At 46.0% G+C, this 16,824-nt stretch overlaps 1 protein-coding gene across 1 annotated transcript in view; it reads left to right on the top strand.

Moving 5' to 3' along the window:
- LOC137504562 (E3 ubiquitin-protein ligase RNF213-like) overlaps positions 1 to 16,824 on the top strand; it is a 526,907-nt gene that overhangs the window by 286,119 nt on the left and 223,964 nt on the right. Inside the window, exons 32-33 of the mRNA XM_068233144.1 lie at positions 3,381 to 3,388; positions 5,433 to 5,551. Of these exons, the coding sequence (XP_068089245.1) occupies positions 3,381 to 3,388; positions 5,433 to 5,551 (127 nt within the window). The remainder of the gene's footprint in view (positions 1 to 3,380; positions 3,389 to 5,432; positions 5,552 to 16,824) is intronic.

Here is a 16,824-nt window from a genome sequence, read left to right as displayed (position 1 = left end):
GGGACTGAATCTACATTAAAGAGAAACTCCAACCTAGAATTGAACTTTATCCCAATCAGTAGCTGATACCCCCTTTTACATGAGAAATATAATGATTTTCACAAACAGACCATCAGGGGGCGCTGTATGACTGATTTTGTGCTGAAACCCCTCCCACAAGAAGCTCTGAGTACCGCGGTACTCCTGGCAGTTTGTTACAATGTAACAATGTTCACAGACAAGAAATGGCTGCTTACAGCTGCCTCTAACAGCCAGAACAGCTAGGAGCAGCTACATAACCTGCCCACAGTAAAAATGTCACCATGTAATAAATGTCAGAATGCAAATCAGGGAGAGGAAAGATTTTACAATGAGCAAACACTGACTAAATCATTTATACATAATTATGGTAAAAAATGAAGCACTTTTTTTACTACATTATTTTCACTGGAGTTCCTCTTTAAAGTACCTCTATCACAAATAAAGTAGGCAGTTAAAATCTGCCAGAACCAACAGGTTTTGGGCCAGTCCATCTCCTCATGGGGGATACTCAGGGTTTTCTTTGTTTTCAACAGCATTTCCTGAACAGCAGTTTAACTGTCAAAATAGTAAGATACCAGCCAGCCTCCCTACTCACTTGCACTCAATTTTGTCAGTTAGACTTTGCAACTGCTGCTCAGGAAATGCTGTGGAAATCAAAGAAAACCCTGAGAATCCCCCATGAGTAGATGGACTGGCCCAAAACCGGTTCTATCAGATTTTAACTGCCTACTTTTTTCGCGACAGTTGTCCTTTAAAGAAATATTTTCTTTAATCAGAGAATCAGGCTAGTAAAATTGAAAAAAAGGTCCTCCTTAGGTATGATAAAGTGACTATACAGTAAAAAAATAAACATTCCTCTTCTTTCAAGATAAAGTTATAATTGCCTCCCAGGCATGTTTCCTGTTACTCACTCCAGTGTCGAGCATTTAGCCCCGCCCCTTTCAGAATCATGCCATGGCCCTCTCTCTATCCAAGATAGGAGACGCCACAGCATTTCTCTGAAAGCGGAGAAGCAAAGAGAGAGGGAAATCCAAAAACATCTTACAAACATATATATATATATAACTTGGGAAAAGTGTAAATTTATAGTCCCGTCATACATGTAAAGACCATACACCAATGATCATTTTGGTGCCTATCCAGTCTCCTTTTTCAAAACTAAGACAGAACCACAAGTGCAAGAGCCTTATATATCAATTAAGGAAGACAATACACCTTCAAGGAGCTAATGATCGAGCTGTCACAATCAAAAAAAATTTTCATGTATGACATCAAGTGGTGCCCAAAATACCATGATCAACTTGTGACAACCAGTGAACACAAATTATTGGCACAGGTATTATACTTTTGCCCCTATTCCAATTTCAACTAATTTGAATTTGAGATTGACATGTTTCAATTTGAGAGAACCTATAAAACCGAAACAATTCTTAAAAAAAACAACAACAAAAAAAAACCAGGACGTGTTCATCGGAGCAAGTAAACCCTCTGAAATTTAGAAGCAAATTCATACCAAATTTATACCACCAGGTACTTTTCCTACTATTTAATGCTTCTCACAAACTGATAAGTGATGTATCTTCCTGGATTAATAACAAAAACTGGCATAGGTACTATAATTTGTCCAAGGATCAGTGAACAGCAGGTCCGTTTCTTGCCCCGTGCGGAGCGTGCCGCCGCCCGGGGCTCTGTTGGTAGGGGGGGCGCTATAATGGAGGGGGGAGCCGGAGCCGCGGGGAGGGCAGCCCGACCTCTCCCTCCCGGGCGCCCTCCGTGCTCCCCCCTCAGATGCAGAGTCCGTGAGCAGGCAGGGAAGCGCTGTTTACAACTCACCTGCCTGGCTCCAAGCGCTGCTCTCTCGCCGCTGGTCTCCTCTCTCTGTATACGTACTGATACACACGCTGCTTCCTGTAGCCGGAAGCAGCGTGTGTATCAGTACGTATACAGAGAGGAAAAGTCCGGCGGCGAGAGAGGTCGGGCTGCCCTCCCCGCGGCTCCCCCTCCATTATTGGGGACAGCTACCTATCTAACCTATCCTGGGGGCACCTACCTAATCTAACCTACGATGGGGGGGCAGCTGCCTAATCTAAACTACGCTGGGGGGGCACCTACCTATCTAACCTACACTGGGGGCACCTACCTAATCTAACCTACACTGGGGGGCACCTACCTAATCTAACCTACACTGGGGGGCACCTACCTAATCTAACCTACACTGGGGGGCACCTACGTAATCTAACCTACACTGGGGGGCACCTACGTAATCTAACCTACACTGGGGGGCAGCTACCTAATATAACCTACGCTGGGGGGCAGCTACTCTAACCTATACTGGGGGCACTTATCTAACCTGTATTGGGGGCACCTACCTAGCTAGCCTATACAGGTGGCAACTATACTGGCTACCTATATTGCAGGCACCTACCTAAATAACCTATACTGGGATCTGGGGGCACCTACCTATCTAACCTATGCTGGGGGCAACTATTCTGGCTACTTATATTAGAGGCACCCACCTAGCTAACCTGTACTGGAGCACCTAACTATCTAACGTATACCGGGGGCGCCTGCCTATCTAACCTATACTGGGGGCAACTATACTGGCTACCTATACTGGAGGCACCTACCTGGCTAACCTATAGCGGGGGCAACTATACTGGCTCACCTATGCCTGGCTACCTATACTGGGGTACCTATTCTTGGCTACCTATACTGGGGGGACCTATACTAAGTGCAACTAGACTTCGCTAACCTATACTGCGGGCACCCATACCTTGCTCGGGGGGGGGGGGGGGGGGCATTTGCGCAATTTTTACACCCTCGCCCTGGGTACATTTTAGCCTAGAAACTGCCCTCATGGGACTTACTGAGGGTAAGGGCATTTTTATCAAACTGGCAGACAAAAGGGTGGAGTGGTGGTTTTGAACTATTGTGATTACTGTGAAGGAATGCTTGCTATGCTTGCTGACAGGATGAGTTATTCCAGTATTCCCAGGGATCCCACACTGCAGATACTTACTAAAATCAAGAGCTTGATAGAAGTAGTTTTGAGCAAAGGTTGGTTAAACTGCTGTTCAGGAGGATGGCACCTTATGTGGCAGCCATGGCCACAGGATTCTGACCTTTTCTTGCTTTTATTCCCCTTTTCCCAATTCACCTGGTGTAGCCTGGTGCGTGACGTGGGGAGTCCAGTTCTGGAGGTTTTTCCACCTTGTCGCTGCCTGGGTCCGTTGCCTGTGCAGGTACAGGGCAAGCGGAGTCCACCAGTGTTACCCAGGATAAACGGGCTGGGTCTACTAGTTGCTTAATAAAATACAATAATAGATGTAAAGCTATTCTTGCCTGTTTTTCCATTTCAGGGCACACAGTAAACAGGCAATTCAGATGCACTATTCACTCCATTAGCTCTGAAGCTCTGCCCCCAATCTTTTGCCCCCTGTTTCAGGCAGCTCACATGTAGCTGTAGGATGTGACCTGTCTTACTCTGTTGTAAGTTTTCTGCCTGCCAACTGACCCCTCACTCCCAGACACACCAGCCCCCCCTTCCCCATTCCCTGCTGACCAAGGTCTCTGGTCTCAGGCCTGAGTGCAGCACACCACCACCATGCCTGAGCCAGAGGCCTCTAGCCAGACCTGACTCGCCACCAGACTATGGTCATGTCACTGACTGTTCTTGGAGGAGCTCACAATCGAATCCCTACCATAGTCATAGTCTAATGTCCTACCATATTATTATTATTATGTATTTATATAGCACTGACATCTCCTGCAGCACATTACAGAGTACATAGTCATGCCACTGACTGTCCTCAGAGGAGCTCACAATCTAATCCTACCATAGTCATAGTCTAATGTCCTACCATATTATTATTATTATGTATTTATATAGCACTGACATCTCCTGCAGCACATTACAGAGTACATAGTCATGTCACTGACTGTCCTCAGAGGAACTCACAATCTAATCCCTACCATAGTCATAGTCTAATGTCCTACCATATTATTATTATGTATTTATATAGCACTGACATCTCCTGCAGCACATTACAGAGTACATAGTCATGCCACTGACTGTCCTCAGAGGAACTCACAATCTAATCCCTACCATAGTCATAGTCTAATGTCCTACCATATTACTATTATGTATTTATATAGCACTGACATCTCCTGCAGCACATTACAGAGTACATAGTCATGTCACTGACTGTCCTCAGAGGAGCTCACAATCTAATCCCTATCATAGTCATAGTGTAATGTCTCTACCATATTATTATTATGTATTTATATAGCACTGACATCTCCTGCAGCACATTACAGAGTACATAGTCATGCCACTGACTGTCCTCAGAGGAGCTCACAATCTAATCCTACCATAGTCATAGTCTAATGTCCTACCATATTATTATTATTATGTATTTATATAGCACTGACATCTCCTGCAGCACATTACAGAGTACATAGTCATGCCACTGACTGTCCTCAGAGGAGCTCACAATCTAATCCTACCATAGTCATAGTCTAATGTCCTACCATATTATTATTATGTATTTATATAGCACTGACATCTCCTGCAGCACATTACAGAGTACATAGTCATGCCACTGACTGTCCTCAGAGGAACTCACAATCTAATCCCTACCATAGTCATAGTCTAATGTCCTACCATATTATTATTATTATGTATTTACATAGCACTGACATCTCCTGCAGCACATTACAGAGTACATAGTCATGTCACTGACTGTCCTCAGAGGAGCTCACAATCTAATCCCTACCACAGTCAGTCTAATGTCCTACCATATTATTATTATGTATTTATATAGCACTGACATCTCCGGCAGCACATTACAGAGTACATAGTCATGTCACTGACTGTCCTCAGAGCAGCTCACACTCTAATCCTACCCTAGTCAGTGTAATTTTGTAATATACTACGTTTGCTTACACCACTACTAACTTCCTGTATGTTTGGCTAAACCTTTGACCACCCCTCATTTAGATGCATGATCATGCCTCTTTTTGGCACTTAGGGGGGCTAAAAATCTGGCTTTGTCCCCAGGCATGTAAAACTCTAGCCATGCCTCTGGCGGTAATTGACATCATCTGATCTGGCTAGCCCCCCAGATCAGGTAGCGTGTTCTTTTTTTTTTTTTTTTTCTCTTCACCAGAAATGTCCACCTTGGGTTTACTTTAACATTTGTAGGGAAGGGGGGGGGGGGGGTGTTGGCTGGGGTTATGCAGCAGGAAAGAGTTAAGAGTTACGTTGACAAGCATTGAGTTTACCAATGAAAGCATCATTTAAAAGCCAACAGCAGAATTTATGAAATGACATCAATCTTTCACTGGCTTGTTTTCTCAAATGGATTTTACATGCACCAGAAATGTGTATCATCATTCTGTGTCTGTTTCAGACTGTTGTGTTCAATAAACAAGAATCTATTTCTTCACGTACAGAGTCAATATTTAAGGATGTATTGGAGAGAACACCAGCAATGCGAGCACTCTTTCTAAAGTTGCTGCTGAAGTTCAGGTAAGTGACCCATAAAGATGTTACCGTTTAAAGGTCTAAAAACTCATTGAACACTTTGTTAGGCAAGCTGTATAATACTGGGTAGGACCCCTATTTGCCTTCACAACAGCCCATTGCCTGGATCCCAAAAGGTGTTGGACACTGACAGAATGGGATTAATTGGTTGCCCTTGGTAACCACTGTTCGGCACCAGCGGTACAATGACTGAACTTAGCCTCTTGAAATGCACTGGACTACAGACTTTTTCAAGCAGTTAAAGAACCACTGCTTCGGACTGGGACCATTTTTAGATGAACGGGGACAGACAGCGGGCCGCAGGAGGTGCGGGAAGCCCATGCGAGCCTCCCACCCACACACTCATGGCATCAGTTACAGAATCAATTAAGGGCTAATGTATAATGTAAGGACATTTATTGGCTTCAATCAGAAATACAAGGTGCATAGTGTCACCTTTCTTTATTACATCAGCAAAGCAAGAATAGGAATATTATTGCACATCTTGGCATTACACTGCAATCATAAGTCAGCACTATAAAACTGACCTAAGTTCAGCTTTTGGAAATGTAATCTAGGCTATGTGATGCAAAGAAGAAAGCTAAGTTAAAAGGAAAGAGCGAGAGAGTGACCTCCAGGAAAAAAGGAGTCTGTCTTACAGTATATACAGAGAAACTTTGTTTACCAAGGGTTCCTTCCTGACTTCCCACTGTGGATGTGCCATGGGTGTGTTGTGCATGTCAATCACATCAGGATCTTTCTATTGGCTTTCAGGATTGAGTGATTGACAGGTTACATTGTGCAGATGCAAAAACTTCAAAGTGGGAGCTTCTGCTGACTTCTACTCTGGATTCCAGGAAACTATTTGTTTTGGAATCGAGGCGATTTGTTTATATTTACTTGTCCTAGGCAGAGCCCGGCTGATTGTACATTGTGGCAGATAAAGCTCAATGGCCTTTCCCAAAGCATGATACAACAATACAACAATAACATTTCCATAGCGCTTTTCTCCCATAGGACTCAAAGCGCTTAGGCTTAGTTGGTAGTAGGATGAAGTATTCACACAATAACAAAAATTATATTTCTGAAAATGCCAAACTGAACAGGTGGGTTTTCAGTCTGGTTTTAAACACGTCCAGAGATGGAGCTGTCCTGATCTGTTGAGGTAAGGAGTTCCATAACTTAGAAGAAGCATGAAAGAACGCTCTGGGACCAAAAGTTTCCCAGTGGACTCTGGGTATGACTACATTATTAGAACCTGTGGATCTGAGAATGCGGGGATTGCTACGCAGCTGAAACATTTCTTTCATGTATCCAGGGCCTAGATTATTTAGTGATTTAAATGTCAGTAGGCCGATCTTGAATAGGACCCTCCATTTTATAGGTAGCCAGTGAAGGGAGTGCAGGACTGGCGTTATGTGTTTGGGTCTGTCACACCACCACACAAGGAAATATATAATTGGGTGTCGTTATCATAGCAGTGGTATGTCAGGCCGTATTTTGGGATTAGTTTTCCAAGCGGTAACATGTAAATCATGAAAAGCAGGGGAGAAAGGATTGAGCCCTGGGACCCCATACTTAAGTGGTACAGAGGTGGACAGGAAGGGCCCCATAGACACTTCTTGGGTTCTGCCACTCAAGAAGGATTGGAACCACTGAAGAACTATGCCATTAATGCTGCAGTATTCCTGAAGCCTGCTTATCAAGATGTCATGGTCAACTGTATCACAGGCTGCAGAAAGGTCTAGCAGTATGAGGATCGAGCACTCTCCTCTGTCTCTTGCCATGTGCAGGTGGTTGCATATTTGGATGAGGGCAGTTTCAATGCTGTGATGTTTCCTGAAACCAGACTGGAATGGGTCATAACTTTTGTTTTGTAAGATTTTGGCTTCTAGCTGGAGGTATACGGATTTTTCAATGACCTTACCCAGAAAGGGAAGGTTAGAGACAGGCAGGGCAGTTTCTAGGCTAAATTTCACCCAGGGCGAGGGTGTAAAAATCGCCCCCCCCCCCCCCCCCCCCCACCGTGGAGCCAGGTATAGGTGCCCACAGTGTAGGTTAGCTACGTAGGTGCCACCAGTATGTGTTGATTAGCTAGGTGCCTGCCGTATAGGTTAGATAGGTAGATGCCCCCAGTATAGGTTAGATAGGTAGGTGTCTGCTGCATAGGTTAGGTAGGTAAGTGACTGCAGTATAAGTTAGATAGGTAGGTGACTGCAGTATAGTTTAGGTAGGTAAGTGACTGCAGTATAGTTTAGGTCGGTAGGTGACTGCAGTATAGGTTAGGTAGGTAAGTGACTGCTGTATATGTTAGATAGGTAGGTGCCAGTATAGGTTAGATAGGTAGGTGACTGCAGTATAGGTTAGGTAGGTAAGTGACTGCTGTACAGGTTAGATAGGTGGGTGACTGCAGTACAGCTTAGATAGGTAGGTGCCAGTATGGGTTAGGTAAATGACTGCAGTATAGGTTAGGTAGGTAAGTGACTGTGGTATAGGTAAGGTAGGTAAGTAATTGCAGTATAGCTTAGATAGGTAGGTGACTGCAGTATAGGTTAGGTAGGTAAGTGATTGCAGTATAGCTTAGATAATTAGGTGCCTGCTGTATAGGTTAGGTAGGTAAGTGACTGCAGTATAGGTTAGGAAGGTAAGTGACTGCTGTATAGGTTAGGTAGGTAAGTGTTTGCAGTATAGCTTATTAGGAAGGTGACTGCAGTATAGATTAGGTAGGTAGGTAGGTAGGTAGGTGCTGCAGTATAGATTAGGTAGGTAGGTAGGTGCTGCAGTATAGGTGAGGTAGGTAGGTGCTGCAGTATAGATTAGGTAGGTAGGTAGGTAGGTGCTGCAGTATAAATTAGGTAGGTAGGCAGGTGCTGCAGTATAGGTTAGGTAGGTAGGTGCTGCAGTATAGGTTAGGTAGGTAGGTAGGTGCTGCAGTATAGGTTAGGTAGGTAGTTGCTGCAGTATAGGTTAGGTAGGTGCTGCAGTATAGATTAGGTAGGTAGGTAGGTAGGTGCTGCAGTATAGGTTAGGTAGGTAGGTAGGTAGGTGCTGCAGTATAAGTTAGGTAGGTAGGTGCTGCAGTATAGATTAGGTAGGTAGGTAGGTGCTGCAGTATAGATTAGGTAGGTAGGTAGGTAGGTGCTGCAGTATAGGTTAGGTAGGTAGGTAGGTAGGTGCTGCAGTATAAGTTAGGTAGGTAGGTGCTGCAGTATAGATTAGGTAGGTAGGTAGGTAGGTGCTGCAGTATAGGTTAGGTAGGTAGGTGCTGCAGTATAGGTTAGGTAGGTGCTGCAGTATAGATTAGGTAGGTGCTGCAGTATAGATTAGGTAGGTAGGTAGGTGCTGCAGTATAGATTAGGTAGGTAGGTAGGTGCTGCAGTATAGATTAGGTAGGTAGGTGCTGCAGTATAGGTTAAGTAGGTAGGTGCTGCAGTATAGGTTAGGTAGGTGCTGCAGTATACATTAGGTAGGTAGGTGCTGCAGTATAGCGTAGGTAGGTAGGTAGGTGCTGCAGTATAGATTAGGTAGGTAGGTAGGTGCTGCAGTATAGATTAGGTAGGTAGGTAGGTGCTGCAGTATAGATTAGGTAGGTAGGTAGGTGCTGCAGTATAGGTTAGGTAGGAGCTGCAGTATAGGTTAGGTAGGTAGGTGCTGCAGTATAGGTTAGGTAGGTGCTGCAGTATAGATTAGGTAGGTAGGTGCTGCAGTATAGCGTAGGTAGGTAGGTAGGTGCTGCAGTATAGATTAGGTAGGTAGGTAGGTAGGTAGGTGCTGCAGTATAGATTAGGTAGGTAGGTAGGTAGGTGCTGCAGTATAGATTAGGTAGGTAGGTAGGTAGGTGCTGCAGTATAGGTTAGGTAGGTGCTGCAGTATAGATTAGGTAGGTAGGTGCTGCAGTGGTGGTGGGAGCGGGCATAATAGTAATAACTCACCTTTTTCTTCAGCAGAATAGCCGATCTCATCTCACGCTGGTTCAATGTACTTCCTGTCTCGGCATCTGTCTCAGTAACAGCGCCCCCTGTGTTGACATGCGGAACATCATCACAGGGGGCGCTGTTACTGAGACAGATGCCGGGAAAGGAAGTACATTGAAGCAGCAGCGTGGGACGAGATCGGCTATTTTGCTGAACGAAGGTGAGTTATTACTATTATACCGGCTCCCACTGCCACAGCGCCCCCATCAGGCCGCAACAATACAGCGCCCCGGGCGAGTGCACGTATCGCACGCCCATAGAAACGGGGCTGGAGACAGGTCTGTAGCTGGTCATTGCTTCTGGGTCCAGGGAAGGTTTTTTGAGGAGAGGCCTGATGATTGCTTCCTTCAGTAAAGCAGGAAATATACCCGATTGTAAGGAGCAGTTTACAATTTTGAGGAATACCGGTACAAAGAGGTCAGGGGAGTTCAACATGAACTGTGTTGGGCCAGGATCCAGGTCACAGGTAGTTAGGCGGAGGTGAAGGAGGATGCTTGATGTGACTTCTTCATCAATTTCCTTGAAATTTGACCAAGGTGTTACAGTGGGTTGCAAAAGTATTCGGCCCCCTTGATGTTTTCCACATTTTGTCACATTACTGCCACAAACCTGAATCAATTTTATTGGAATTCCACATGAAAGACCAACACAAAGTGGTGTACAAGTCAGAAGTGGAACAAAAATCATACATGATTCCAAACATTTTTAACAAATAAATAACTGCAAAGTGGTGTGTGCATAATTATTCGGCCCCCTTTGATCTGAGTGCAGTCAGTTGCCTATAGACATTGCCTGATGAGTGCTAATGACTAAATAGAGTGCACCTGTGTGTAATCTAATGTCAGTACAAATACAGCTGCTCTGTGAGGGCCTCAGAGGTTGTCTAAGAGAATATTGGGAGCAACAACACCGTGAAGTCCAAATAACACACAAGACAGGTCAGGGATCAAGTTATTGAGAAATTTAAAGCAGGCTTAGGCTACAAAAAGATTTCCAAAGCTTTGAACATCCCACGGAGCACTGTTCAAGCAATCATTCAGAAATGGAAGGAGTATGGCACAACTGTAAACCTACCAAGACAAGGCCATCCACCAACTCACAGGCCGAACAAGGAGAGCGCTGATCAGAAATGCAGTCAAGAGGCCCATGGTGACTCTGGACGAGCTGCAGAGATCTACAGCTCAGGTGGGAGACTCTGTCCATAGGACAACTATTAGTCATGCACTGTACAAAGTTGGCCTTTATGGAAGAGTGGCAAGAAGAAAGGCATTGTTAACAGAAAAGCATAAGAAGTCCCATTTGCAGTTTGCCACAAGCCATGTGGGGGACACAGCAACCATGTGGAAGAAGGTGCTCTGGTCAGATGAGACCAAAATGGAACTTTTGGGCCAAAATGCAAAACGCTATGTGTGCCGGAAAACTAACACTGCACATCACTTTGAACACACCATCCCCACTGTCAAATATGGTGGTGGCAGCATCATGCTCGGGGAGTGCATCTCTTCAGCAAGGACAGGGAAGCTGGTCAGAGTTGATGGGAAGATGGATGGAGCCAAATACAGGGCAAACTTGGAAGAAAACCTCTTGGAGACTGCAAAAGACTTGAGACTGGGGCGGAGATTCACCTTCCAGCAGTACAACGACCCTAAACATAAAGCCAGGGCAACAATGGAATGGTTTAAAACAAAACATATCCATGTGTTAGAATGGCCCAGTCAAAGTCCAGATCTAAATCCAATCGAGAATCTGTGGCAAGATCTGAAAACTGCTGTTCACAAACGCTGTCCATCTAATCTGACTGAGCTGGAGCTGTTTTGCAAAGAAGAATGGGCAAAGATTTCAGACATACCCTAAAAACTGGCAGCTGTAATTGCGCAAAAGGTGGTTCTACAAAGTATTGACTCAGGGGGCCGAATCAGGGTTGCTCGTAAACTACGCCAGAGCGAATCTACGCATCGTAGTACGCAACTACGCATCGTAGTTCGTACGCGAAGTTTAACGACTACACTTACGCATTTCCGCGTAGTCGTAGTCCCGCTATGCGTAGCTTCGCCCGCTACGCGTAGTTGACGTATGTATTGCGAAGTCAACTACGCGTGCGGTAACTGCATTTATATGGGTCATTGCGCATGCGCAGAAGTTTTATTGCCCTTTATACGCATACAATTCCGCATTGAACGTTGTAAAGTATGCTCAAATTAGTTTATGAATGCGCATAGTTAGCAGATTATTGCGGAAATTTTTCCGCATAAGGGCATAAGCGGTCGCATCAACTACGCTACGCAATACGTGACGCTTGCGTATTTCATTGCGTAGTCTACGGTATGCAAACGTAGCGAAGTGCCCGATTTCAGTGGCGTAGATTGCGAAGCGTATTTGCGTAAAAATACGCGTAGTTCCAGCGTAGCGAAGTTGGCTACCTACGACCATCCCTGGGCCGAATAATTACGCACACCCCACTTTGGAGTTATTTATTTGTAAAAAATGTTTGGAATGATGTATGATTTTCGATCCACTCCTCACATGTACACCACTTTGTATTGGTCTTTCACGTGGAGTTCCAATAAAATTGATGCATGTTTGTGGCAGTAATGTGACAAAATGTGGAAAACTTCAAGGGGGCCGAATACTTTTGCAACCCACTGTACGTTTTCTCTGCTAATGGTCTTTGGTGCTGTATTAGGCTCAGATGCTGTAAATTGGATGGCAGATCATATAGCAGAGACTTTCTCTGAGAAGAAATGGGCAAATTGGTCACAGTAGTCCTTTGAAGACTGGATATTAATTTTTTTGGCATGATGCACCACTAAAATGATTAGAATTATGTTTCTCTAGAAAATGTCATAAGGGAGAATGCTGAATAAAGTCTTCTTGCTAAAAAAATGGTTCTTTGAAGTAAATGAGGGATATACATTGCGAAAACCTGGCAGCTTCTTACAGACACAAAGAATGAGCGGTTTAACACAAAATCCAGTTCTGCTTGAGACAAAACTAAAACAGAGCTTTTGTGCAAATGGGTTGCGGCAAAGAGGGTTAACTTATCCTAAAAGATTGATTGGCACGGGACTCAGGGTTAAATAGAAGTATTAGTGAAGCCCTGGATAAAAAGCGCTGATCAGGCACATACGGTTTATACTGTACAATTCCAAACCATGCAGCTAATCACAAATGATTCTTTTTTAGTATACATCGTGACTTATACTGGTCTCTACCTCTGGCTACAGCCAGGGCAGTATCTAGGCTAAATTGCACCCAGGGCGAGGGAGTAAAAATTGTGCCCCTCCTCCCCATGGAGCCAGGAATAGGTGCCTGCAGTATAGGTTAGCAAGGTCTATTTGCCCCCAGTGTAAGGAGACAGCTATAGCTTCCCCCCCCCCCCATATAGGTAGCCAGGCATAGATGCCCCCAGCTGAATGTTTTTATTTGTTCTAATAAAGGTGGATACAATTTTGGATACAACATTGTGCGGAGTCTCCTCTTTCCACCTGCCCCTAGTACAGGTAGCCAGTATAGTTGCCCCCATTATAGGATAGCTATGTAGGTGCCTCCAGTATAGGCTTGATAGGTAGGTGCTACCAGATTAGGTTAGATAGGTGCCCCCAGTAATAGGTAGGTGCCTCCAGTATTGCTTAGCTAGGTAGTTGCCCCCAACATAGATTAGATAGGTAGGTTCCTCCAGCATAGGTTAGATAGGTAGCTGCCCCCAGCATAGGTTAGATAGGTAGCTGCCCCCAGCATAGGTTAGAGATAGGTAGGTGTCCCCAGTATAGCTTAGCTAGGTATGTGCTTCCAGTATAGGTTAGATGGGTAGTTGCCCCCAGTATAGCTTAGCTAAGTAGTTGCCCCCAGTATAGCTTAGCTATGTAGTTGCCCCCAGTGTAGATTAGATAGATAGGTGCCTCCAGCATAGGTTAGATAGATAGGTGTCCCCAGTATAGCTTAGATAGGTGTGCGCTTCCAGTATCGGTTAGATAGGTAGGGGCCTCCAGTATGTGTTAGCTATGTATGTTCCCCCAGTATAGGTTAGATAGGTAGGTTCCCCCAGTGTAGTTTAGATAGGTAGATGCCTCCAGCATAGGCACTGCAGAGTGGGCATAGCTAAGTTACAACTCACCTTCCCCAATCCCCCACAGTCTTTCTTCTTCCTGCTGTGAAGGGGGCGCTGTTACCCATGCGCGGATGCTGGGAAGGAAGAAGAAAGAGGCTGCTGGGGATCACAGAAGGTGAGTTGTAACTCAGCTATACCCACTGTCCCCCACTGCTTCTCCCCCCCCGCCACTCCGCCCAGCGCCCCGGGCGGGCACACTATAACAGGTGTGGATACAGCGCTCCATGCCCCTCTACATTCTCCCAAATCTTCCTCTTTTTCACTGAGAATGGGTAAGTATTTGGACTCGGAGGATGAAATGTAGCATGGAGCAGATCCCAAACCACCCCCAGCCTTGAGACTGGAGTAAAGTAGCAGCAGAGAGGGAAGTACAGTAGAGCCAGGGGCGTAGCAATAGGGGGTGCAGAGGTAGCAACCGCATCGGGGCCCCTTAGGCCAGAGGTGCCCCAAAGGGCCCTCCCTCAACTACAGTATTAGCTCTCTATTGGTCCTGTGCTCATAATAATCACTTCTATAGATATTTTGAATAGTGGTAATCACTAACAAGCTGTTTCCCATATCCTTCTTGCACCTCTGACATTGTGGTTGTCATTGGCAGGTTTTGGTGCACCGTATCAATTGTTATGTATATAGTGCTTGGAGGGCCCCATTGTAAAACTTGCATCGGGGCCCACAGCTCCTTAGCTACACCACTGAGTAGAGCAGAGGGGGTTGGAGTACAACAGAAGTAGAGAGGGTCTGGAGTGCAGTAGAGCAGAGGGGGTTGGAGTACAGCAGAAGTAGAGAGGGGGCTGGAGTGCAGTAGGGCAGAGGGGGTTGGAGTACAACAGAAGTAGAGAGGGGGCTGGAGTGCAGTAGGGCAGAGGGGGTTGGAGTACAGCAGAAGTAGAGAGGGGGCTGGAGTGCAGTAGGGCAGAGGGGGTTGGAGTACAGCAGAAGTAGAGAGGGGGCTGGAGTGCAGTAGGGCAGAGGGGGTTGGAGTACAGCAGAAGTAGAGAGGGGGCTGGAGTGCAGTAGAGCAGAGGGGGTTGGAGTACAGCAGAAGTAGAGAGGGGCTGGAGTGCAGTAGGGCAGAGGGGGTTGGAGTACAGCAGAAGTAGAGAGGGGCTGGAGTACAGTGAATGGACAGTGGGATTGGAGTATGGTAGAAGAACCAAGGTACTACATTTATGGTACAAAGAGCGGGAACTAGAAACAGAATGATGGAGGTAATTGTGGTACACTGAGGGAGACATCAGCAGCGATGCATTGTTGTGACATCAAATGCTCACTCTAACCAGAATAATCACAAATACTTTCTGTTTTAAGAAGACAAATTTCTGTTTTGCAAAGGGAATTGGAGTGCAGTAGGGCAAAGGAGACTGGAGTACAGTATGAGGACAGAGGATTGTGGCCCAGTAGAAGAGAAGACTGGAGTACAGTAGGAGAGAAGGGGAACTGACTATAGTAGGACTTAGTGTTGGGCGAACATCTAGATGTTCGGGTTCGGGCCGAACAGGCCGAACATGGCCGCGATGTTCGGGTGTTCGACCCGAACTCCGAACATAATGGAAGTCAATGGGGACCCGAACTTTTGTGGTTTGTAAAGCCTCCTTACATGCTACATACCCCAAATTTACAGGGTATGTGCACCTTGGGAGTGGGTACAAGAGGAAAAAAAATTAGCAAAAAGAGCTTATAGTTTTTGAGAAAATCGATTTTAAAGTTTCAAAGGGAAAACTGTCTTTTAAATGCGGGAAATGTCTGTTTTCTTTGCACAGGTAACATGTTTTTTGTCGGCATGCAGTCATAAATGTAATACATATAAGAGGTTCCAGGAAAAGGGACCGGTAACGCTAACCCAGCAGCAGCACACGTGATGGAACAGGAGGAGGCGCAGGAGGAGAAGGCCACGCTTTGTGAGACACAACAACCCCGGCCTTGCATGAGGGCAAGAAGCGTGCGGATAGCATGCTTTGTACCGCCATGCAGTCATAAATGTAATAAAGATAAGAGGTTCCATAAACAGGGACCGGCAACGCTAACCCAGCAGCAGCAGCAGCAGCACACGTGATGGAACAGGAGGAGGCGCAGGAGGAGAAGGCCACGCTTTGTGAGACACAACAACCCCGGCCTTGCATGAGGGCAAGAAGCGTGCGGATAGCATGCTTTGTACCGCCATGCAGTCATAAATGTAATAAAGATAAGAGGTTCCATAAACAGGGACCGGCAACGCTAACCCAGCAGCAGCAGCAGCAGCAGACGTGATGGAACAGGAGGAGGCGCAGGAGGAGAAGGCCACGCTTTGTGAGACACAACAACCCAGGCCTTGCATGAGGGCAAGAAGCGTGCGGATAGCATGCTTTGTACCGCCATGCAGTCATAAATGTAATAAAGATAAGAGGTTCCATAAACAGGGACCGGCAACGCTAACCCAGCAGCAGCAGCAGCAGCAGACGTGATGGAACAGGAGGAGGCGCAGGAGGAGAAGGCCACGCTTTGTGAGACACAACAACCCCGGCCTTGCATGAGGGCAAGAAGCGTGCGGATAGCATGCTTTGTACCGCCATGCAGTCATAAATGTAATAAAGATAAGAGGTTCCATAAACAGGGACCGGCAACGCTAACCCAGCAGCAGCAGCAGCAGCAGACGTGATGGAACAGGAGGAGGCGCAGGAGGAGAAGGCCACGCTTTGTGAGACACAACAACCCAGGCCTTGCATGAGGGCAAGAAGCGTGCGGATAGCATGCTTTGTACCGCCATGCAGTCATAAATGTAATAAAGATAAGTGGTTCAATAAACAGGGACCACGCGGCAACGCTAACCCAGCAGCAGCAGACGTGATGGAACAGGAGCAGGCGCAGGAGGAGAAGGCCACGCTTTGTGAGACACAACAACCCAGGCCTTGCATGAGGGCAAGAAGCGTGCGGATATAGCAGCAATGCTTTTTGCCGCCATGCAGTCATAAATGTAATACAGATGAGAGGTTCAATAAACAGGGACCGGAAACGCTACACCATCCCAGATGTTCATTGGTCATGTTACTTGGTTGGGGTCCTGGAGTGTTGCGTAGTCATTTCCAATCCAGGATTGATTCATTTTAATTTGAGTCAGACGGTCTGCATTTTCTGTAGAGAGGCGGATACGCCGATCTGTGACGATGCCTCCGGCAGCACTGAAACAGCGTTCCGACATAACGCTGGCTGCCGGGCAAGCC

The sequence above is a fragment of the Hyperolius riggenbachi genome, chromosome 4 (genome assembly GCF_040937935.1).
Source record: "Hyperolius riggenbachi isolate aHypRig1 chromosome 4, aHypRig1.pri, whole genome shotgun sequence".
Lineage (NCBI taxonomy): Eukaryota > Metazoa > Chordata > Amphibia > Anura > Hyperoliidae > Hyperolius > Hyperolius riggenbachi.
Note: the sequence above shows the minus strand (reverse complement) of the source record. Positions and strands in the feature narration are given on the sequence as shown.